This window comes from Artemia sp. Qi Xiang Cuo, chromosome 4 (assembly GCF_049724085.1).
Source record: "Artemia sp. Qi Xiang Cuo chromosome 4, ASM4972408v1, whole genome shotgun sequence".
In the NCBI taxonomy this organism is placed as follows: Eukaryota; Metazoa; Arthropoda; class Branchiopoda; order Anostraca; family Artemiidae; genus Artemia; species Artemia sp. Qi Xiang Cuo.
Genome location: NC_142797.1, coordinates 83,886,199 through 83,909,975, shown reverse-complemented (window position 1 = coordinate 83,909,975; position 23,777 = coordinate 83,886,199). Strand labels below are relative to the sequence as shown.

Sequence of the window (23,777 nt, the reverse complement as noted above, 5' to 3'; positions counted from 1 at the left end):
GCGCACGTAACCCTGTCTAAATTTTTTTTTCATAATTTCCTGAATGAAATTTATGTATTGCGTATCCAAGAGGTGAATTCAAGAAAGAGTTTGTTACTTACTCACTTACCTACTTACTCACTTACTTACTTACAATTTTTTCATAATGACATAATGACATATCCATGAACGGATGTTGATAAAGAATTTATTCATTCTGATACCTACATTTTGTCAATGTTATTCCCATCGCCGCAGCGGGGCCCGCTGCGCGTACGTAGGAAAGAAATTCAAAATGAACTTTGAAAAATCAAGAGAATGTAACTGTGACATGGTAAACCACGACAAAACACTACTGAAATATCCCAACTCTTGCATTTTACGAGAGAAATCCAAAATGAACTTTGAAAAATCAAGAGAATGTAACTGTGACAAGGTAAAGCACAACAAAACACTGCTGAAATATTCCAACTCTTGCATTTCAACGAAAAAAATCCAAAATGAACTTTGAAAATCAAGAGAATGTAACTGTGACAAGGTAAAGCATAACAAAACACATTTCAATGAAAGAAATCCAAAATGAACTTTGAAAAATCAAGAGAATGTAACTGTGACACGGTAAACCGCGACAAAACACTACTGAAATATTCCAACTCTTGCATTTCAACGAAAGAAATTCAAGATGGACTTTTAAAAATCAAGAGAATGTCACTGTGACAAAGTAAACCACGACAAAACACTACTGAAATATTCTAACTCTTGCATTTCGCGAGAGAAATTCAAATGAACTTTGAAAAAATCAAGAGAATGTAACTGTGACAAGGTAAACCAAAACAAAAACACTACTGAAATATTCCAACTCTTGCATTTCAATTAATGAAATCCAAAATGAACTTTGAAAAATCAAGAGAATGTAACTGTGACAAGGTAAACTACAACAAAACACTACTGAAATATTCCAAATCTTACATTTTAACGAAACAAATCCAAAATGAACTTTGAAAAGTCAATAGAATGTAACTATGACAAGGTACAGCACAACAAAAAACTACTGAAATATTCCAACTCTTTCATTTAAATAAAAGAAACTCAAAATTAACTTTGAAAAAATTAAGAAAATGTAACTTTGACAAGGTAAAGCACAACAACAAGTACTGAAATATTCCAACTCTTGCATTTCAAAGAAAGAAATTCAAAATGAACTTTGAAAAATTTAGAGAATTTAACTGTCACAAGGTAAACCATGACAAAACACTACTGAAATATTCCAACTCTTGCATTTAAATGAAAGAAATTCAAAATGATATTTGACAAATCAAGAGAATGTAACTGTGACAAGGTAAACCACGTTAAAACACTACTGAAATAATCCAACTCTTGCATTTCAATGAAAGAAATTCAAAATGAACTTTGAAAAATCCAGAGAATGTAACTGTGACATGGTAAACCATGACAAAACACTACTGAAATATTCCAACTCTTGCATTTCAATGAAAGAAATTCAAAATGAACTTCGAAAAATCAAGAGAATGTAACGGTGACATGGTAAACCATGACAAAACACTACTGAAATATTCCAACTCTTGCATTTCTACGAAAGAAATCCAAAATGAACTTTGAAATATCAAGAGAATGTAACTGTGACATGGTAAACCACGACAAAATACTACTGAAATATTCCAACTCTTGCATATCAATGAAAGAAATTCAAAATGAACTTTGAAAAATCAAGAGAATGTAACTGTGACATGATAAACCACGACAAAACACTACTGAAATATTCCAACTCTTGCATTTCAACGAAAGAAATCCAAAATGAACTTTGAAAAATCATGAGAATGTAACAGTGACAAGGTCAACCATAAAAAAACACTACTGAAATATTCCAACTCTTGCATTTCAACGATAGAAATCCAAAAATGAACTTTGAAAAATCAAGAGAATGTAACTGTGGCAAGGTAAACCACGACAAAACAGTACTGAAATATTCCAACTCTTGCATTTCACGAAAGAAATTCAAAAAGAACTTAGAAAAATCAAGAGCATGTAACAGTGATATCGTAAACCACGACAAAACACTACTGAAATATTCCAACTCTTGCATTTCACGAAAGAAATTCAAAATGAACTTTGAAAAATCAAGAGAATGTAACTGTGACAAGGTAAAGCACGACATAACACTACTGAAATATTCCAACTCTTGCATTTCAACGAAAGAAATCCAAAATGAACTTTGAAAAATCAAGAGAATGTAACTGTGAAAAGGTAAACCACGATAAAACACTACTGAAATATTCCAACTCTTGCATTTCACGAAAGAAATTCAAAATGAACTTTGAAAAATCAAGAGCATGTAACAGTGATATGGTAAACCATGACAAAACACTACTGAAATATTCCAAGTCTTGCATTTCACGAAAGAAATTCAAAATGAACTTTGAAAAATCAAGAGAATGTAACTGTGACAAGGTAAAGCACGACAAAACACTGCTGAAATATTCCAACTCTTGCATTTCAACGAAAAAAATCCAAAATGAACTTTGAAAATCAAGAGAATGTAACTGTGACAAGGTAAAGCATAACAAAACACATTTCAATGAAAGAAATCCAAAATGATCTTTGAAAAATCAAGAGAATGTAACTGTGACACGGTAAACCACGACAAAACACTACTGAAATATTCCAACTCTTGCATTTCAACGAAAGAAATTCAAGATGGACTTTGAAAAATCAAGAGAATGTCACTGTGACAAAGTAAACCACGACAAAACACTACTGAAATATTCTAACTCTTGCATTTCGCGAGAGAAATTCAAATTAACTTTGAAAAAATCAAGAGAATGTAACTGTGACAAGGTAAACCACGACAAAAACACTACTGAAATATTCCAACTCTTGCATTTCAATTAAAGAAATACGAAATGAACCTTGAAAAATTAAGAGAATGTAAGTGTGACAAGGGAACCACCACAAAACACTACTGAAATGTTCCAATTCTTGCATTTCAACGAAAGAAATCCAAAATGAAGTTCGAAAAATCAATAGAATGTAAGTATGACAAGGTAAACCACAACAAAACACTACTGAAATATTCAAACTCTTGCATTTAAACAAAAGAAACTCAAAATTAAATTTTAGAAAATTAAGAAAATGTAACTTTGACAAGGTAAAGCACAACAACAAGTACTGAGATATTCCTACTATTGCATTTCAAAAAAAGAAATTAAAAATGAACTTTGAAAAATTTAGAGAATTTAACTGTCACAAGGTAAACCATGACAAAACACTACTGAAATATTCCAACTCTTGCATTTAAATGAAAGAAATTCAAAATGATATTTGACAAATCAAGAGAATGTAACTGTGACAAGGTAAACCACGTTAAAACACTACTGAAATAATCCAACTCTTGCATTTCAATGAAAGAAATTCAAAATAAACTTTGAAAAATCAAGAGAATGTAACTGTGACTTGGTAAACCATGACAAAACACTACTGAAATATTCCAACTCTTGCATTTCAATGAAAGAAATTCAAAATGAACTTCGAAAAATCAAGAGAATGTAACGGTGACATGGTAAACCATGACAAAACACTACTGAAATATTCCAACTCTTGCATTTCTACGAAAGAAATCCAAAATGAACTTTGAAATATCAAGAGAATGTAACTGTGACATGGTAAACCACGACAAAACACTACTGAAATATTCCAACTCTTGCATTTCAAAGAAACAAATACAAAATGAACTTTAAAAAATCAAGAGAATGTGACTGTGAAATGGTAAACCACGACAAAACACTACTGAAATATTCCAACTCTTGCATTTCAACGAAAGAAATCCAAAATGAACTTTGAAAAATCATGAGAATGTAACAGTGACAAGGTCAACCATAAAAAAACACTACTGAAATATTCCAACTCTTGCATTTCAACGATAGAAATCCAAAAATGAACTTTGAAAAATCAAGAGAATGTAACTGTGGCAAGGTAAACCACGACAAAACAGTACTGAAATATTCCAACTCTTGCATTTCACGAAAGAAATTCAAAATGAACTTTGAAAAATCAAGAGCATGTAACAGTGATATCGTAAACCACGACAAAACACTACTGAAATATTCCAAGTCTTGCATTTCACGAAAAATTCAAAATGAACTGAAATCAGAATGTAACTGTGACAAGAGTAACACACTGTACACTGCATTTCAACGAAGATCAAAGCTTTGAAAATCAAGAGAATGTAACTGTGACAAGGTAAAGCACGACATAACACTATTGAAATATTCCAACTCTTGCATTTCAACGAAAGAAATCCAAAATGAACTTTGAAAAATCAAGAGCATGTAACAGTGATATGGTAAACCATGACAAAACACTACTGAAATATTCCAAGTCTTGCATTTCACGAAAGAAATTCAAAATGAACTTTGAAAAATCAAGAGAATGTAACTGTGACAAGGTAAAGCACGACAAAACACTACTGAAATATTCCAACTCTTGCATTTCAACGAAAGAAATCCAAAATGAACTTTAAAAAAAATCAAGAGAATGTAACTGTGACAAGGTAAAGCACAACAAAACACTACTGAAATATTCCAACTCTTGCATTTCAATGAAAGAAATCCAAAATGAACTTTGAAAAATGAAGAGAATGTAACTGTGACAAGGTAAACCATGACAAAACACTACTGAATTTAAGTATGTTTCATCTCATTCGAAGACATGTAAAAAAAAAAGTTGAAAAAAATATATCATGTTAAAAAAATAATAAAAAAAAATGGGAAGGGGAGGGGGGGCCAAAAAGTTGGAGGGAGGGGGTGCCCTTCGAGTTTGGGGATAGGGGACCTATGGAGGGTTGAAGTCCCTGATGGTTAGGGTCGTTGGTGCTTATGATCCATGATGGTTCATACTCATGTATACCTCACTAATTGATCTGTAAGGATTTCTATGGATTGTTCTGAATTTCTTTATTAAAATTCTTTTCTTGCCATCTACATCTCTCTTAGTATCAACTTTTTAGTATACTATAACGTTAGACCATATTTTAAACTGACAACACTGTTCAAACGCCACTTGTGTATTATACAGAACACATCGAAGAAGTAAAGCTATCCATTATTAAAATTCTTTTCTTGCCATCTACATCTTTCTTAGTATCAAGTTTTTAGTATACTATAATGTTAAACTCTATTTTAAATTGACAACACTGTTCAAACGCCATTGAGGTTACCTTAACTGCTAATCACCTTAAGCCTTTTTCTCTATCGTCAAGTACATGCTCTGGAAAGGTACCAAGGAACATAAGGCAATTCAGGAACCAGTGGGGAATCCCCGCTCGTAACTGCTAATCACTTTAACCCTCTTTCTCCATCGTCAAGTACATGCTCTGGAAAGGTACCAAGGAACATAAGGCAATTCAGGAACCAGCGGGGAATCCCCGCTCGTTATTGCTAATCACTTTAATTCTTTTTCTCCATCATCGAGTACATGCTCTGGAAAGGTAACAATGAACGTAAGGCAATTCAGGAACCAGCGGGGACTCCCCTCTCGTAATTGCTAATCACTTTAACCCTTTTTCTCCATCGTCAATTACATGCTCTGGAAAGGTGTCAATGAAAGGCAAGCAAAACTCTCTCCCATCCCTCCAAAAATATTTTATTCAGAGATTTCTTGTTAAAAAATTATCCAATCACTAATTAGAATCAATCACACCCCTATTATTCAAACATTAATTAATATCGTTCATAGTGTCCAATTTGCGAATTCCTTTTCCCTTTTTGCAAATGTCAAAAAAAAATTCCGATTGTAAAAGCGTGTTTAATCATGTTGCTTGGAAAGGTATCCATAAGTACATTCTCTGGAAATGTTTTTCCTATACGTCTAAGCAAATAGCATGGTCCTATTGCGGTGTGCAAATAGCATGGCCCTATTGCGTTATGCAAATAGCATGGGAATTCCTAGTGCTGTCGGCATATATCATGGTCCTAGTGCGGTATGCAAATATCATGGTCCTATTGCGGTATGCAAATAGCATGGTCCTATTGCGGTATGCAAATAGCGTGGGAATTCCTAGTGCGGTCGGCAAATAGCATGGTCCTATTGCGGTATGCAAATAGCATGGTCCTATTGCGGTATGCAAATAGCATGGTCCTATTGCGATATGCAAATAGCATGGGAATTCCTAGTGCGGTACGTAAAATGGTACCTACTACTCTACTAATGCAGATTTATAAATATTTGTTTTCTCATTTTACCTTTTATTTTTTTTCTTATTTTTTTTTTATTTTATTCCTATGTTTAAGGGGTTACTCCAAGCGAGTGAAACCCTACGGAGGGTTAATTTTTTTGTTGTATTGCTTTTTTTAGTGTTTTCTTTATGTATTTTGCTTTTGTATTTTCTTGAATAGACCCCGTTATCAAATCAAAAATCAAATCAAAAGGCTTTTCCCCCCTCTTCAATACCTTGCACCTTGCGCTAAAGTTTAACATTTCGTCACATTTTTTTTAAGAACGACTCCTGAAACACAAGGTCTGTTTTATTAGAATAGGAAACGTTTTTACGAAGGGAAACGTAGGGCTGTAGTAAACGTTTGAACTTAGCAGTATATATTCCTTTTATGCATCCTTTTCTTGTAAACAGCTTGTTTCATCGAGTTTTGTCATTCTGCCATGCCATTATTAAATATCTATTTTAAATGTATTGTGTATCAGGCCCGCGGGCAGGAATTTATCTTAAGAAGGTGCACGTTTGGAAGAGGTATGGGTGAAAAAAAAACAGACTAATTATATTAAAAATAATGAAAATCAGAGTGTTTTTCAACTCCCACAAGGGAGTTGTCTAATTCCGCACGAGCCTTCAGATAAATATAGAAAGAAGTATAAAGGAAGTGGAAGTAATCTCTTTTCCTCCTCCATTTAGAATAAGCCTGAATAAGGGTGCTGCGGTGTCATACCTCCCTTAGTGTTGCAGAAAAATGTATTTGGCATTGATTATGAACATCTAAAGAAAAGAAAACGATCTTTTGGTACCCTCTGATTGTGATTTCCTTCTTTTGTTTTGATGGTTTTGTAACAAAAGTACGAGAAAAACCAATTGTTGGAAATACATACCGTTTTCAGTAAAGCTCAAAGATACTCAAAGATAGCCTTTTAAGTGTTTAAGGGGTTTTTACTACATTCGTCTTTATGGTAATTTCTGTTCGTTTTAGGTTTTAATATGGCTGTTTACTTTCTTTTGAAAACTATTGTTTTGGAAAGTTTTTTTTTATAAATAATAGTATGTTATCGTTTCAACTTTTTTTTCAATATTTTTTTTTTTATTTCATTAAGGCTGATAGTTCAGGTTTTATCAATAAGTCCGACATGGTATTTGACTTTGTTTCTGCTTATTTTATGTTTTAGAATGACTCTTCGCTTTCCTTTATTTTTTTTTTAACCGTTTGGTAAGTTCATTAAAGACGGATTAGATCCCTCTATCAACTAAAGTAAACTTTTTTAATTAAGAAAAAGATTTTCTTACGACAATGCAGCAATAAAATGTAGCATTGGTGTTCACCGATAGGTGTTCACCAATTTTTATTACAGAATTGTATTTTTTGAAATTTCAGTTTCAGTAGGAAATATTGTCCAAAACTCACTCAATGTTGCTCGGATTGCTAAAATCTCTAAGATTTGCTACAAGTGAGGTTCTGACTAGAGTTGAATTTTGCTTCGTAAGCCAAATTTTACAGCCACCTGAGAGAAAAATATCTTAGTATAAGGCTAACATTCGGTTCGTTATGATTTCGGGTCAGAGTTGAAAAATTATTTTCTACAGCCGAAAAAATTATATTTGAGTAGATAAGACCTTCCTGTTTACGGTTTACGGACTGATAAAATTGTTGCGTCGGACAATTTATATATATATATATATATATATATATATATATATATATATATATATATATATATATATATATATATATATATATATATATATATATATATATATATATATATATATATATATATATATATATATATATATATATATATATATATATATATATATATATATATAAATTGTCCGAAGCAACAATTTTATCAGTCCGTAAACCGTAAACAGGAAGCTCTTATCTACTCAAATATAATTTTTTCGGCTGTAGAAAATAATTTTTCAACTCTGACCCGAAATCATAACGAACCGAATGTTAGCCTTATACTAAGATATTTTTCTCTCAGGTGGCTGTAAAATTTGGCTTACGAAGCAAAATTCAACTCTAGTCAGAACCTCACTTGTAGCAAATCTTAGAGATTTTAGCAATCCGAGCAACATTGAGTGAGTTTTGGACAATATTTCCTACTGAAACTGAAATTTCAAAAAATACAATTCTGTAATAAAAATTGGTGAACACCTATCGGTGAACACCAATGCTACATTTTATTGCTGCATTGTCGTAAGAAAATCTTTTTCTTAATTAAAAAAGTTTACTTTAGTTGATAGAGGGATCTAATCCGTCTTTAATGAACTTACCAAACGGTTAAAAAAAAAAATAAAGGAAAGCGAAGAGTCATGCTAAAACATAAAATAAGCAGAAACAAAGTCAAATACCATGTCGGACTTATTGATAAAACCTGAACTATCAGCCTTAATGAAATAAAAAAAAAATATTGAAAAAAAAGTTGAAACGATAACATACTATTATTTATAAAAAAAAACTTTCCAAAACAATAGTTTTCAAAAGAAAGTAAACAGCCATATTAAAACCTAAAACGAACAGAAATTACCATAAAGACGAATGTAGTAAAAACCCCTTAAACACTTAAAAGGCTATCTTTGAGTATCTTTGAGCTTTACTGAAAACGGTATGTATTTCCAACAATTGGTTTTTCTCGTACTTTTGTTACAAAACAAAAGAAGGAAATCACAATCAGAGGGTACCAAAAGATCGTTTTCTTTTCTTTAGATGTTCATAATCAATGCCAAATACATTTTTCTGCAACACTAAGGGAGGTATGACACCGCAGCACCCTTATTCAGGCTTATTCTAAATGGAGGAGGAAAAGAGATTACTTCCACTTCCTTTATACTTCTTTCTATATTTATCTGAAGGCTCGTGCGGAATTAGACAACTCCCTTGTGGGAGTTGAAAAACACTCTGATTTTCATTATTTTTAATATAATTAGTCTGTTTTTTTTTCACCCATACCTCTTCCAAACGTGCACCTTCTTAAGATAAATTCCTGCCCGCGGGCCTGATACACAATACATTTAAAATAGATATTTAATAATGGCATGGCAGAATGACAAAACTCGATGAAACAAGCTGTTTACAAGAAAAGGATGCATAAAAGGAATATATACTGCTAAGTTCAAACGTTTACTACAGCCCTACGTTTCCCTTCGTAAAAACGTTTCCTATTCTAATAAAACAGACCTTGTGTTTCAGGAGTCGTTCTTAAAAAAAAATGTGACGAAATGTTAAACTTTAGCGCAAGGTGCAAGGTATTGAAGAGGGGGGAAAAGCCTTTTGATTTGATTTTTGATTTGATAACGGGGTCTATTCAAGAAAATACAAAAGCAAAATACATAAAGAAAACAATAAAAAAAGCAATACAACAAAAAAATTAACCCTCCGTAAGCTTTCACTTGTTTGGAGTAACCCCTTAAACATAGTAATAAAATAAAAAAAAATAAGAAAAAAAATAAAAGGTAAAATGAGAAAAAAAATATTTATAAATCTGCATTAGTAGAGTAGTAGGTACCATTTTACGTACCGCACTAGGAATTCCCATGCTATTTGCATATCGCAATAGGAGCATGCTATTTGCATACCGCAATAGGACCATGCTATTTGCATACCGCAATAGGACCATGCTATTTGCCGACCGCACTAGGAATTCCCATGCTATTTGCATACCGCAATAGGACCATGCTATTTGCATACCGCAATAGGACCATGCTATTTGCATACCGCAATAGGACGATGCTATTTGCCGACCGCACTAGGAATTACCATGCTATTTGCATACAGCCATACGACCATGCTATTTGCACACCGCAATAGGACCATGCTATTTGCTTAGACGTATAGGAAAAACATTTCCAGAGAATGTACTTATGGATACCTTTCCAAGCAACATGATTAAACACGCTTTTACAATCGGAATTTTTTTTTGACATTTGCAAAAAGGGATAAGGAATTCGCAAATTGGACACTATGAACGATATTAATTAATGTTTGAATAATAGGGGTGTGATTGATTCTAATTAGTGATTGGATAATTTTTTAACAAGAAATCTCTGAATAAAATATTTTTGGAGGGATGGGAGAGAGTTTTGCTTGCCTTTCCTTGGCACATTTCCAGAGCATGCAATTGACGATGGAGAAAAAGGATTAAAGTGATTAGCAATTACGAGAGGGGATTCCCCTCTGGTTCCTGAATTGCCTTACGTTCATTGGTACCTTTCCAGAGCATGTACTCGACGATGGAGAAAAAGAATTAAAGTGATTAGCAATAACGAGCGGGGATTCCCCGCTGGTTCCTGAATTGCCTTATGTTCCTTGGTACCTTTCCAGAGCATGTACTTGACGATGGAGAAAGAGGGTTAAAGTGATTAGCAGTTACGAGCGGGGATTCCCCACTGGTTGCTGAATTGCCTTATGTTCCTTGGTACCTTTCCAGAGCATGTACTTGACGATAGAGAAAAAGGCTTAAGGTGATTAGCAGTTAAGGTAACCTCAATGGCGTTTGAACAGTGTTGTCAATTTAAAATAGAGTTTAACATTATCGGGCGTGACTGACATGTTGAAGGTCAGCCATAACGTACAGGGGATGCGAGTGTCCCTAGTTGGGCATCTTGGCGTGTCTCATACCAGATTTCCTTAAGTTTAGAGTCTCTCTCTGGTAAGGATTTCATCACTGCATAAACATAAACTTCAATGTCGGTGTGTAATTGAGTGTCCGTGTCAGGTAAGTGAAGGCGTGATAGTGCATCTGGTATTAGTATTTCTGCTCCAGGGCTGTATCGGACGTCTAAGTCGTAGGGGTGAATCTGTATCATCATTCGCTGGAGTTGGGCGGGTGCATCATGGAGTGGGCATGACAGGATAGTCTCTAGTGGGCGATGGTCAGTTGTAACGAAGACTTTTCGACCATAGATGTAGTCGTGGAAGTGTTTGCATCCAAAAACGATGGCATCGATCGATCACTTGTGAACAGCTTCCCACTTGAATTCTGTGGCTTTAGTCAGGCCTCTCAATGGCTTGTTCTTTGAAGATAGATCAGGTATGTATTTCGATAGAAAATTCAACACTCCGAGTCACGTATGAAGCTCCTCTTTTGACTTGGGATTCGGCATTCAGCTCTTGTTTGGTATCTGACCTGTAAACATCTGTTTTGTTTTTAAGCCGGATTAAATTTAGAATAAATTACAGTGGACAGTTTCGCAATAAGTGAATTAATTCGTTTCGCTGTATTCACGTTTTGTGAAAAGAAAAATGACTTGCTGTGGCTTAGTTATTTTGTTAATAATTGGATGCTATGCTGTTTTTGATGTAAGAAAACGGTGGAAAAAAAACGTCGCAGGCCTCCACGGTCCGCTGGGCCACCCTGCAAGAGCAGTGATTATCAACGCCTTCCGTGGGCCTGCCCACTACATGATATTCCTCATGTTAGTTTTTCATTTTTAATGTCGACGTTTCTTTCTCACACTCCTCAGGACGACTTTCAAGCAGTTCGATCATGCATTGTCGAAATTTGCAGGCTATCTATTGTGACCTGTACGAATTCTGAAGATTACGAAAAATGATGGAAAGCGAACTAACTATTTGATCTTTTGTTACGGGGATCATAACGAGCAAATTGCTTCTGAGAATAATCTTGTATCGTACAAGGATAATATTCAAGAGGCTTCTACTAAAACTGCGAAGAATGTGAAACACGCATTTGAGGAACTTGAGCGTTTTCCCAACATTTACAGGTCTATTTCAAAAGCGTTTGCGGCACTAAAAGTACCAGATCAAGCTGCTGCGCTGCCCGGCTCACAGTCTGCTTTATTTGCACGAATTTCCGCTACAGAACAGGAGCTAGAGAAAACTAGGGAATCTATAGTTACAGAGATAACTCGTCAGGTTTCTGCCAAGTGTGGCTCGAATGCGAAATCTGGTCTTAAAGATACAGCTGAGACTAAAATTAGCGAGTTATATAAGTCTGTGTCACTAGAGTTCAACCCCATATTAGACCGTATCGAGCGTGAGTTGAAAATGTATTGAATGCAAACCCGTAATCTGGAGAATCGAATTGAAAAATCGAAGTCAAGCTAGACGATATTGATCAAGAAAATATGTTGGACAGTCTTGTTTTCATCGGTCTGAAGCAAAAGCCAGGAGTTGACCTTAAAACGACTATGCTCAGTGTCCTTTCGACACGGATGGGTTTTACTGGTATATCTTCTAGCGAATTATCAAGTGTTTTCCGGTTTAGAATGAATGGGCCTCATACCACCAGTGACAAAGTTGCCCCAGTTTTAGTGCAATTTGTTAGTATAGAAGTTGCTCGAAAAGTGTTCTTACAGAAATCTAAGCTAGCTGGGTCTGGAATCTTTTTGTCGGAATCCCTTTCAAAGCGACATCGTACCCAGTGAAAGGGCGCACGGGATCACTTTGGGGTTGATAATGTATGGACTGACTGGAGTAACACACTAGTGAAGCTGCTTGGTGAACCGTCTGCCTGGCCAATAAGAATTCTCGCTGAATGTGTATGAAATCATTTTTGTGGTGTTTTCTCTCGTTTGTTCTTGTCTGTACAGCTTTGTTGGCGTTTTTGTTTGTGTTTGTTTTTCGCGATTTTTTAATTATTATTATTATTAGCATAAAATGTTTTGGTCTACTGTTTATTTTATTATTGCTTTTCCTTTTCTTTTGAGGGATCTGCTTTGTTTAGTTTTTGCTTTTAGTCTTTCTATTATTATTTGAAAAAAAATGTCTTGGTCTCCTATTTCTTATTTCTTAATTTTTTTTTCTTTTTTTTCATTTAGACAGATATGTTATAGGTTTATTTATTTACTTTCGTCGGTTCTTCAGTTGATGATTTAATGAGTCAACCTTTTCATTTAGAAGAGATTCTATAGGCACCAATAGCAAGAGATGCTGAACTGTGCATGAACCAAGTTAGATTTCAACCGTTAAAAAATAGTGCTTATGTCCAGAGATTGAAGTTATACCCCGGGGAAGCCGATTCGTTGCGTTTATGTGCCTGGAATTGTCACCTCACTACTGGTTATGAAGATGTGTTGCAATTTCTTTCTGATTCTCAAGGAAAAATTAGTTTTATTGGTATATCTGAAAGTTTTTTTAGTCAGGAACACTCTTTCTCGCTGTATTCTTTTCCAGATTATAATTTGGAGGCTAAAATCCGGACGTCACTTCACAGAGGGGGAATTGCATGTTTTATTTCAAAGTCATTGACATACCAAGTAAGAAATGATATTGATGTTTGGATAGAGGGTAAGTTTGAAATTTTTAGTATAGATTTAAATTTGGGTAGTAGTAAATTTTTGATTAGTATTGTGTATAAGCCACCGAGCGCAAGCTGGGAAGATTTTGAGCGTGGATTTGATCAACTTACGCGTGCGGTGTCTTGGACAGGTTTAGATTTTATTTGTATGGGTAATTTTAACTTTGATCTGCTATCGCTGAACGGAGTGAATCTTGATTTTTTAATTTGATGGCTGCTAATGATCTTTTTCCCCTAGCTAATATTCCAACACGGGTTACGAGTCATTCAGCTACTCTCATTGACAATATTTTTGTTGGTTCGAAGTATCTGGACCGTAGTTATGCTGATGTTTTTCTGTACCCTTGTTCTGACCATTTTCCAGTTCTCGGAACGGTACCTTGTGTCCGCATAAAAACAAATGAAAGAAAAAAGTGAAGACTCGATCGTTAAAAAAAGAGAACTTACAGAGATTTGGTGATGAATTAAGCAGCACTGATCTTAGCGAGATTTTGGAGATAAAAGATGACGCTTCTGGGGCATTTGATTGCATGATGGGGATCATACAGCCAATTTATGACAAGACTTGCCCAGTTAAATTTGTGAAACCGCATAAGGATCAACCAAGGAAGCCTTGGATAACTACAGAAATTCTTGAAGCGTCAGATTTAAGAAATCAAGTGTATGCAGATTATTTAAATAGTAAGTGTGTCAAGAAATTGGAAGAGTTTAAAATAATACGCAATAAAGTGAACTCAATGAGAAGAAAAGCTAAAAAAGAATATTTTGCTAACCAACTGAGTTTAAATAAGGATAATGCGAGAGGAACTTGGAAGGTTATAAATGGCCTATTGGGAAAGAGGAAAGAAGCTCCACCCAATTCGCTGCTGATTCAAGGAGAAGCAGTGAGTGATGAAACGATTATTACTAATAAAGTTGCTCAGCTCTTCTGAAGTATTAGTCAAAATATGGAGACAGAAGGGTTAATGAATTTTAATAATGGGTCCTTGGAGGACGAATTTTTGGATGAAAGAGGACTTGGAAATAAAATTGAGCTTCAACCGTGTACTGGAGATGAAATTCTGAAGGTCGTGAAACCAATCAAATCTAATTCAGCAGGGACAGCTGGAATTAATTTTAAGGCTTTTAAATCAGTGATGTGTTATTTAATACCATGTCTCGTCCACATAATCAATCTTTCCCTGGAAACTGGGGTATTCCCCGATGCGCTTAAAAGGGCAAAAGTCATCCTTCTCCATCAAGGTGGGTCTAAACTAGATATCGAAAATTATAGACCTATGTCAATCCTTCCCCTGTTTTCAAAAATATTTGAAAAAATTGTGCATAAAAGGCTATATGATTACCTTACGAAAACAGGGATGTTAAGTGAAACTCAGTTCGGCTCTAGGAAAGGTCACTCGACGTCGGACGCCGTGCATTCTCTCTGTGATATTGTAAATACGCTTTGAACGTGGTGAAATCCCTTTGACTGTTTTTATTGGTTTTAGAAAGGCGTTTGATACAGTGGATTTTAAAATCTTACTCAAACGTCTACAGTCCCTTGGAGTTTGTGGTAATTATCTGAAATGGTTTGATAGTTTTTTAAGTGGAAGATCTATTCAAGTTGTTTTAAATGATGCATTTTCTTCTCCCTATCAAGTTAAGTGTGGTGTACCTCAGGCATCTATCTTGGGACCACTTCTGTACCTTGTGTATGTTGATTCAATGCGTTTTTACTTACCGGAGTGTTTTATCACGACTTTCGCGGATGATACTGCTTTAACTATGTCTAGTCGAATGATTGATGATCTATTGTTTAAAGTAAATAGGGTTTTAAAGTCATTTTATGTATTTACAAGTTTCAGCCTTTTGTCAGTGAATGTTAAAAAAACTAATTTTATTATTTTTAGGAGAGTTGGTAAGCCTCCGAGTGTTGATGGAGAGATATTTTTTAATGGTAAGCCTTTGCCACAGGTGCATGAGGTGCGTTATTTGGGCTTCCAGCTTGATTGTAATTTGTCTTGGAAGCACCATAGTGATCTTGTTGCAGCTAAAGCTGCTAGAGGTCTGGGAATTTTGCGTCGTTTGAAGCATTTTTTACCATTATTGGTTCTTTTATGATTGTATCATAGTATTGTTTCGCCCTATATTTTTTATGGTTGTGTCATTTTGTCTACCAATTTTCATGCAAATTTCAAAATGAGTGCAGATTATACAAAATAAAACAGTCCGTCTTCTTGGGAATTATATAGAAATTGTGAATGATACCGCGTCATGTTTTAAAAAATTAAGAGCGCTTAACATTGGTCAGATTGGCGATTACCAAGCTGCTATTTTTGCCTATAGATGTTGGAATGATGTATGTCCTCCAGTTTTTACAAATTATGTTCGCGTAAATAGTTCACTCCACAGGTATGCGAATAGAGAGACGGAAAATTTTACGGTTGAATATCGAGACACCACATGTGCAGTTTTCAAAATTCGGTGCTTGGCTCCGGCTAATTGAAGTGATATCCCAGTTGGTGTTCGGGAAGCTGAACACATTGGGTCGTTTAAATTAAAAATAAAAAAACATTTATTGGTAGAGGGGAGGTAATTTATTATTATTGTCATTATTAATGTGTTAGTTTTTTTTTTTTTTTTTTTTTTTTTTTTTTTTTTTTTCCATAGTTTTTGGTATTATTGTTTAATTGAGAGAGTGTTCCGGTCTTTTTTTTTTTTTTTTTTTTTTTTTAAATTAAATTTTTAAAAGGTTGAGAATTAGAGGATTGCAGCCGTATTTCAACAGACTTTTTGAGCCTTCCCCGGGCGGTTGCTTGTTTATAGTTTATTTTGTAATTAGTAGTAAATAAAGCAAGTCAAGTCAAGGTATATCCTTTATCGCTTTTATTTTTTCAGCATCAGGCTTTATTCCCTCTTTGCTGATTATGTGCCCAAAGTATTTGACTTGATCTTTTGCACAAATTCACATTTGTCTTTATTGAATCGAATTCCGGTTTCCTCAACTCTGTTGAGAACTGCAGCAAGCCTTTCGTCATGCTCTTTATGGGATTTTCCGTATACTAAGATGTCATCCACAAGCATTCTGATGCCTTTAAGACCTTCAAATGCTTCTTCCATTTTCCTCTGGGACTCATCTTGTGCCGACACAAGGCCAAATGGATATCTCTTCCACCTATAGCGTCCAAATATTGTGCTGAAAGTTGCTAGGTACGAAAATCGAGTATAGAGTGGTAGTATCCAATAGTCTGAGCGAGCATCTAATTTGCTGAAAAGAACTGCTCCGTCTATCTCGGCAACAACATCCTCGAAGGTTGGGATAGGGTAGTGTGGACGTTCTAGGTCTTATTAAGGTCCACGGGGTCAATACATAGTCTTACAGTTCTATCCTTTTTCTCCGCCATTACCATGGCATTTACCCAATCTGTTGGTTCGCTAACTTTTTCAATGATGTCAAGGAATTTCAACCTATCTAGTTCGTTTTTAACCCTCTCTTTCATTGCTAGTGGTACTTTTCTAGCTGGGTGTACAGTTGCGGTTGCATTGTCCTTTAAATGTATCTTTCATTCTGTTCCAACTTTCCCTGTGCCCTTAAACACATCAACATTTTTAGCTTGTGGAGACTGTTCAATGTTCAAAACAAGCTTGATCAGGTTCAGGTCTTTGCTTGTCTTGAGACCAATTATGGTCGTGGTATTAGATTTGACTATGCAGAATACAAGCGATTGTAAAGGTCCATTTTTGTAGCTGCATGACAGGCTGCACACCCCAAGGTAGGGTATGGCTGACCCACAATAGCTGGTGAGTCGTTGAGTGGCTTTGGTTAGCTTTGGCTTTTCTGACAGTTTAAGTATCGAGATGGGAGTATGTTGACCTGAGCACCAGTGTCAACCTTGAATTTGATCTTCAGCTCTCTACTGACAGATATTTCTGCAAAAACTTCTATACTGCTGGAGTCTTTTCCAACCACATATAGAAATACCTCGGTTTCTTCCTGATTTTGCAGTTCACTAGTGAAACTAGGGCTCTCTGTTGCACCATTGCCAACAGCATTCGCTGCCTTGCTTCTGCAGACTTTGCTGAAGTGGTTACTCTTTTTGCACTTTGAGCATGTTTTTCCTTTAGCAGGACATATGTGTTGGAGAGAGTATATGCCACCACATACGTAGCACTCTGCTTTCTTATGAGGCGGATAGTACTTGCTTTTCGAAATGACATCCACTTCTTGATTGATTTCTTTCTGTTCAAATTTTTTGTGTTGTGCTTGGGTCGATTCATGTGAACGACAAATTGTGACAGCTTGGGTAAGTGTGATGCTGTCACCAATTCCCAAGAGTTTCTCACACAGTCTACGATTTGTCGCTTCACATACTATTTTGTCTCTCACCATCTCACTTTCATCAGTTTATCCACATGGTTTGACTAGAATTTTTAGTTCTGTTATGTATTTCTTAACATTTTCAGCGTCTCTTTGGTCTCGCTTTTGGAAGATGTAGCGTGAGAACACTTGGTTTTTCTTATGGGCTGCATACTCTCTGAACTTTTTCAAATACACCTTGAATTTGTCTTTATCTGCTTCTGTGAGCTCAAACGTGCTGAATATCTCTCGCCCTTGATTACCAACCTATATGAGAATGTAGGCACATAGCACTTTCTCTGACTTTTCAGCAAGGGTACCTTCGCACATCAGTATTGCATGACTTTCGAACTTGGTCCATTCAGAAGCGAGATCATCGGTGTTCCAGTTGATTGATGGTTGACTTACATCCATGACTTCTGACACCATGTAGAATTCTTCGATTCAATAGTTTAATTTAGACCCAAGCACCTATAATAAAATCATAATAAGCACAAGCAAGTAACATAAGCAAAAGCATACACAAGCAATATACAAGCAAGCACAAGCAAATATAATAGATAATGCTACAGGTATGTCATTGATTGTATTGCTCTCAGAGACATTTATTGGGCCTATCTTCAATTGACTTATACGGTAGATGGACATTCTCAATCCGGACAAGTTCTATGCATAGAAGAACTGTAAGGCTATGTAATACTACTTATTGGATTGCTGATCACTTATCAGTTATAGCATAGGATTAATAAACATTACTTACGTAAATCTGGCAAAGGAATCTCTGTAAGCTGTTCTGGTAAAGCGGGTGAATTTGACTTATACGGTAGACGGAGATTCTCAATCCGGACAAGTTCTATGCATAGAAGAACTGTAAGGCTTCTATACAACTTATTGGATTGCTGATCACTTAACAGTTGTAGCATAGGATTAATAAACAGTACTTACGTAAATCTGGCAAAGGAAGCTCTGGAAGCTGTTCTGGTAAAGCTGGTGAAGGAATGGTTGGCCAACCCGGAAGACTGTCCATATTTGAGAACGGTGCTTCTATTGAAGGATCTTTGACTGCTCCAGGGAAATTTTGTCCGTGAGAAGCTTGATTTCTTCCCCCACCCTGAAACATTCCCATGATTGGGTGAAACATAAAATTTAAACCAGCTATAATATCAAACCAGCTAGGGCTCCCTGCTTGTGAAAATCGTCCTGCGTCGTTTTTCCCGAAATCGGGTCCTGCTAGTACAAAGATGGCAAGCCTTTCTTCTTCATCAGCGGTTTTGCCAACTGGTTTGGCTGTGATGCATGCAACACAAACAGCTAGCTAAAAAAGACATATTGGTCGAATCAAATTAGCTGAAAGAACTTCTAGTTTTGATAATAGTCTGTGCAATAGCGCTGTTTATGCAAAGAGCACCATGGCTTCCATGTGTTATTTTGTTTTTCCCTTCACCATACCACTTTGTATGGAAGGAGTGGTCATGAAAACTAAGGAGGGGACTCATTCGATTGAAAATTTAAATTTGCAATGCCAATTTACAGTGTTCAAAGGGGTTAGAGGGTAACCGTTGCTCCTCCAATGCTCTCTTTAGCTAGCCTCTTCCCTTAATACTCAAAAATATTGGATTAAAATTTTGAGGCGGACATTTTTTTTAGTCCAAGTCTCCAATAAACAAATTAGTCGAAGTCTCCAAAAAACCTGTCCCCAAGAATAATATGAGCCCCCACAGTCTCAGGTGCAAGGGCTGTAAATTATGCAAGCTAACCATTGTTCACATATAGGTCTAAAACCAAAAAAGGGAAGCATTTTAATTCCAAGGTGACCAAAATAGCAAAGGGTAAGTATGACGGCACTAGATCCTTAAGGTCCGAACCGGCGGTGCTGATCTCCGTTTCTTGGCCCTTCAGCCAGAAAGTGCAATGGGGGGACTGGGGGCCAGCCATCCTGTGTATCAAGTTTAAAATGTCCCGGAATGTTGAGGAGAATGTTTAGCTTAATCAAAAGATCCTATGTGCATCAATGTTATCAAAATGGCATATCTGCAATGTCTTAGGGGCAGCTAATCGTATTCATTGAAACTTCCATTGAACGTTAGAGGGGCTATTCAGACAAATCAGAAGACAATAAATACCTCCAGGTTGTCAAAATGGCGTATCTTCAGGAACATCAAGGTATTAAGTTGAACTCTCTTGTAGTGTTGAGAGGGTGTTGAACTAAATCAATAGACACTATGCTAATCCAGGTTATCAAAACTGTACATCTTTAATATCTTAGGAAAGCCTGAAGGTAGTTAAATGGAACTTTCAGGGACGGTAGAGGAGGGGGGGGGGTGGAACTACATAAGAAAATATTATGATATCCAGGTCGCCAATAGGGTGTATCTGCAATATCTCAGGAACCTCTAAGGCTATTAATTTGAAACCTTTCAGGGAATCCTCTGGAAAATCTTGGAATAAGCCAAAAGACACTATGTGCATAGAGGTCGTTAAAAGGACGTTTCTGCAAAATCTTAGGAACGACTAAGAGTATTTAGTTGAACTTTCCAGGGAATGTTCAAATGTATCAAAAGGTACAATGGATATCAAGGTTGTCAGAGTGGCCTATCCAGAGCATCTCAGGAAGATCTAAGAATTTTAAATATAAATTACAGTGTGAATGTACACGACACTATGTGGGGGTATCGGCAATATTCCACGAACGCACATTGGAAAATTAAAGTTTTAGTGCCCTTTCTAACATTGTGAAAAGTGAGTGGAAAGGGCAATCAGTTCCCTTCTTGTGCCTCTTTCTCTAACAAATATGTTTCCAGGGATGACATGGCCTCCACAATCCCTGGGATGAGGATTGTAAATTCTCCAAGTTCCCCTTGTATAAACATGCATTTTATAATTGAAAGGGGTTTTTGATCTTGACTGTCTGATTAGCATGCAAATTTTGAATATTATCCTTTGGACGAAGAAAATCATACATTTAGTTGGTATGGCGCGGGGGTCTTAAATTTGGCTAGAAAAACTCTTTCTTCCAAGCTACTTGTATTTCGAGTAAGCTCTCATGGATCTTTCGCTAGGCAATGATTAACAAAGTTTCCCCAAAGTGTACTCTGGAAATAACGCGCGTAACTTATTAAATTCAAGTAAATTCAAAGAGAGTTTTGTATTCATCTGATTTTTTAATATATAATTGTTTACAGTGTATTGAGAACCAAACAGTTGTAAGTAAGTTGTAATTGTAAGTAAGGAGCGACCCGGCTCAATAGTAACCGAAACTCTAAAAACGGAATTTCGATACCAATAGGTAAATCAAAAGAACCGAATTTTTATGCTGATTTCACATATATAAATTTAATCTAGTTTAGCTTTACCCATCAAAAGTTACGAGAACAATCTGCCTGAAAAAGACCTGAAAAAATCCGCCTTATTTTGTAAAAAAGGGGAAACAGCCTCCAAAAGTAATAGAATCTTAGTGAAAATTACACCATCAGATTCAGCGTATCAGTAAACCCTACAATAGAGGTTTCAAACTCCTATCTTAAAAATGTGGAATTTTTTTATTTTTCCAGAAGAAAGATCACGGATGCATGTTTATTCGATTTTTTCCCCTAGGGGTGATCGTATTGATCCAGTGGTCCTAGAATATCGCGAAGGGGCTCATTCGAGCAAAAACTATAAGTTCTAGTGACCTTTTTAAGTGACCAAAAAATTGGAGGGCAACTAGGCCCCCTCCCACGCTCATTTTTTACATAGTCACCATAGTCGAAAATCTAATAACTATGTCTTCGAAGTTGATTTAATCTCCACAGTCCCTGGGGGAAGGGCTGCAAGGTATGAACTTTGCCAATTATTTACAATAGTATTGGTTACTGGGAAGTGTAGCCTACAGACATTTTCAGGAGGAATTTTTCTGGTGGGTGGGGGCGTGGGGGGAAGGTGGTTTACTTGTGAGGATCTTTACATGGAGGATGTTTTCATGGGGAAGGGACATTTATATGAATGGGGCGTCAGATTTCCCAGCATTATGTAAAAAACGATAAGAAATTAAATAAGAAAAATGTTTTTCAACTGAAAGTAAGGAGCAACATTAAAACTTAAAATGAACAGTAATTATTACGTATGTGAGGGGGTTGGCCCCCTAGTCAATACCTCGGTCTTTACGCTAAAGTTTATTTAGTACTTTCAAAAGAGCTTTCAGAGGTCATTCGTAAGGAATTGGAACAAAATTCGAACTTTAACAGCCTTATAAGGCCCTCTTAGCCTTCTAAAGGCCTTCTAAAAGCCAGAGCATAATTTACGCTTTGCTCATAACTATTATTATATTTTGTGTGTTTTTTTTATATTTGTCATAACATCAACAACAACACAACAAAAAAAAATCCATTTTAAGTCTTATCAAAGCTTACAAATAAGTAGTATTGCTACTTATATTATAATAAGAGTGTTGCTACTTGTTCCCTGCCCTCCCTCTCAAAACTGGCATGAACGCCATTTCTATTTTATTGAAAAAGATATGTATTTTGAACAGTGTAGTTTATCTGTCAAAAACCATCAACAACAAATCAACTACACAATTTTAACCAGAATCACTGAAAAGAACTAATGAAATTAGACTGACTTCAATATATAATAACGTTCATCCCTGGAAGACATAGCAGTTTTTTTCATTTATTAACGTTATAAAAAATATTTAAGATATATTCTATTTTCAGTAAGACAGAAATAACGCTCTGGCCTTGGTAAGGCTAAAGGGACGCTGACCCTACTGTGCTTTTTGTAATTTCTGTTCGATTTAAGTTTAGTTAAATAAAAAAAAGTTTTTTCTGATAAAACTTAAAATTTAAAACGAGCAGAAACTATTCCGTTTATGATGGGGGCTTCCCCCTCCTCGCCTACTCGCTCTTTACGCTAAAGTTTGACTTTTTGTCAACAGTCTTTATGAACTGCTGCTGAAACACAACGCCCGATAAATTGGAACAAGAAGGTTTTTTTAAAGCACTGAATAACTCTTGCGTAATGAGCAAGAGATTGAGGAGGGGATAGCCCTCCTCATGTACAACATAATCTTTTATCCCTTTAAGTTTTAATGTTGCTTCTTACTCTCAGTTGAAAAAACTTGTTTGTTTATTTAATTAAATAAAAAAACAATTTATTTTTCAACTTAAAGTAAGGATCAACATTAAAACTTAAAATGAATAGATATTATTACTTAAATAAGGGCGGTTGCTCTTCCTCGACTCCTCGCTCTTTACGCTAATGTTTTTTAGTACTTTTCAAAAAGATTCTTATTGTTTTTATTAAACGAACATAGTGCTTCTGGAGTCGTTCTTAAAGAATTGGGACAGAATTCAAACTTTATCGTAAACAGCAATAAGTTGAGGAGGAGGAACCCCCCTCATATACGTAATAATTTATATTCGTTTTATGTTTTAATGTTGCTCCTTACTTCCAGTTCAAAAACTTGTTTTTTTGTTTAATTTCTAATCTTTTTTTTTAAATAATACAAGGAAAATCTGGTTACACCTCCACGGAAAAATCCCTCCTACATATGAATTTATTCTCTTGACATTTCAATCCTGGTGAAAACTTACCCCGGATAATTACCTTAACATCTCCACGCGTAATATTGAGTCGGCAAGTGAAAAGCAAGACATAAGAAGAATTTTGTATAGGAATTCTGGCAAATTCCCACAGCGTAATTTTCCCCTGAAAAATTCACCCCTGGAAAAACCTCTCCCAATGGAAAATCAGCCCCGTGTAAAATCCCGCCAGCAGAAAATTTGTCCCTCCCCCACCCGATAAAGGTATGCATACTTCCCAATAAAAACTACTACACGTAAATAATAGAAAAATTTTGTAACTTAAAGACCTTTTCCCAGGGGCTGTGGGGGGTCATGATGTGTCCAAAGTTATAGTTATCTGACCTTTCAACTATGCTGAACAAAATGGCTGTCTCAAAATTTTGATCGGACAATTTTGA

The 23,777-nt window shown here is 35.7% G+C and overlaps 1 protein-coding gene across 2 annotated transcripts in view; it reads right to left on the bottom strand.

Annotated features, from left to right (window-relative positions):
• LOC148953542 (uncharacterized) overlaps window positions 1-23,777 on the bottom strand; it is a 207,245-nt gene that overhangs the window by 125,088 nt on the left and 58,380 nt on the right. For both annotated transcript variants that reach the window (XM_089088591.1, XM_089088592.1), the window contains exon 2: window positions 18,761-19,130. In XM_089088591.1, coding sequence (XP_088944717.1) covers window positions 18,761-19,130 — 370 coding nt within the window. The remainder of the gene's footprint in view (window positions 1-18,760; window positions 19,131-23,777) is intronic.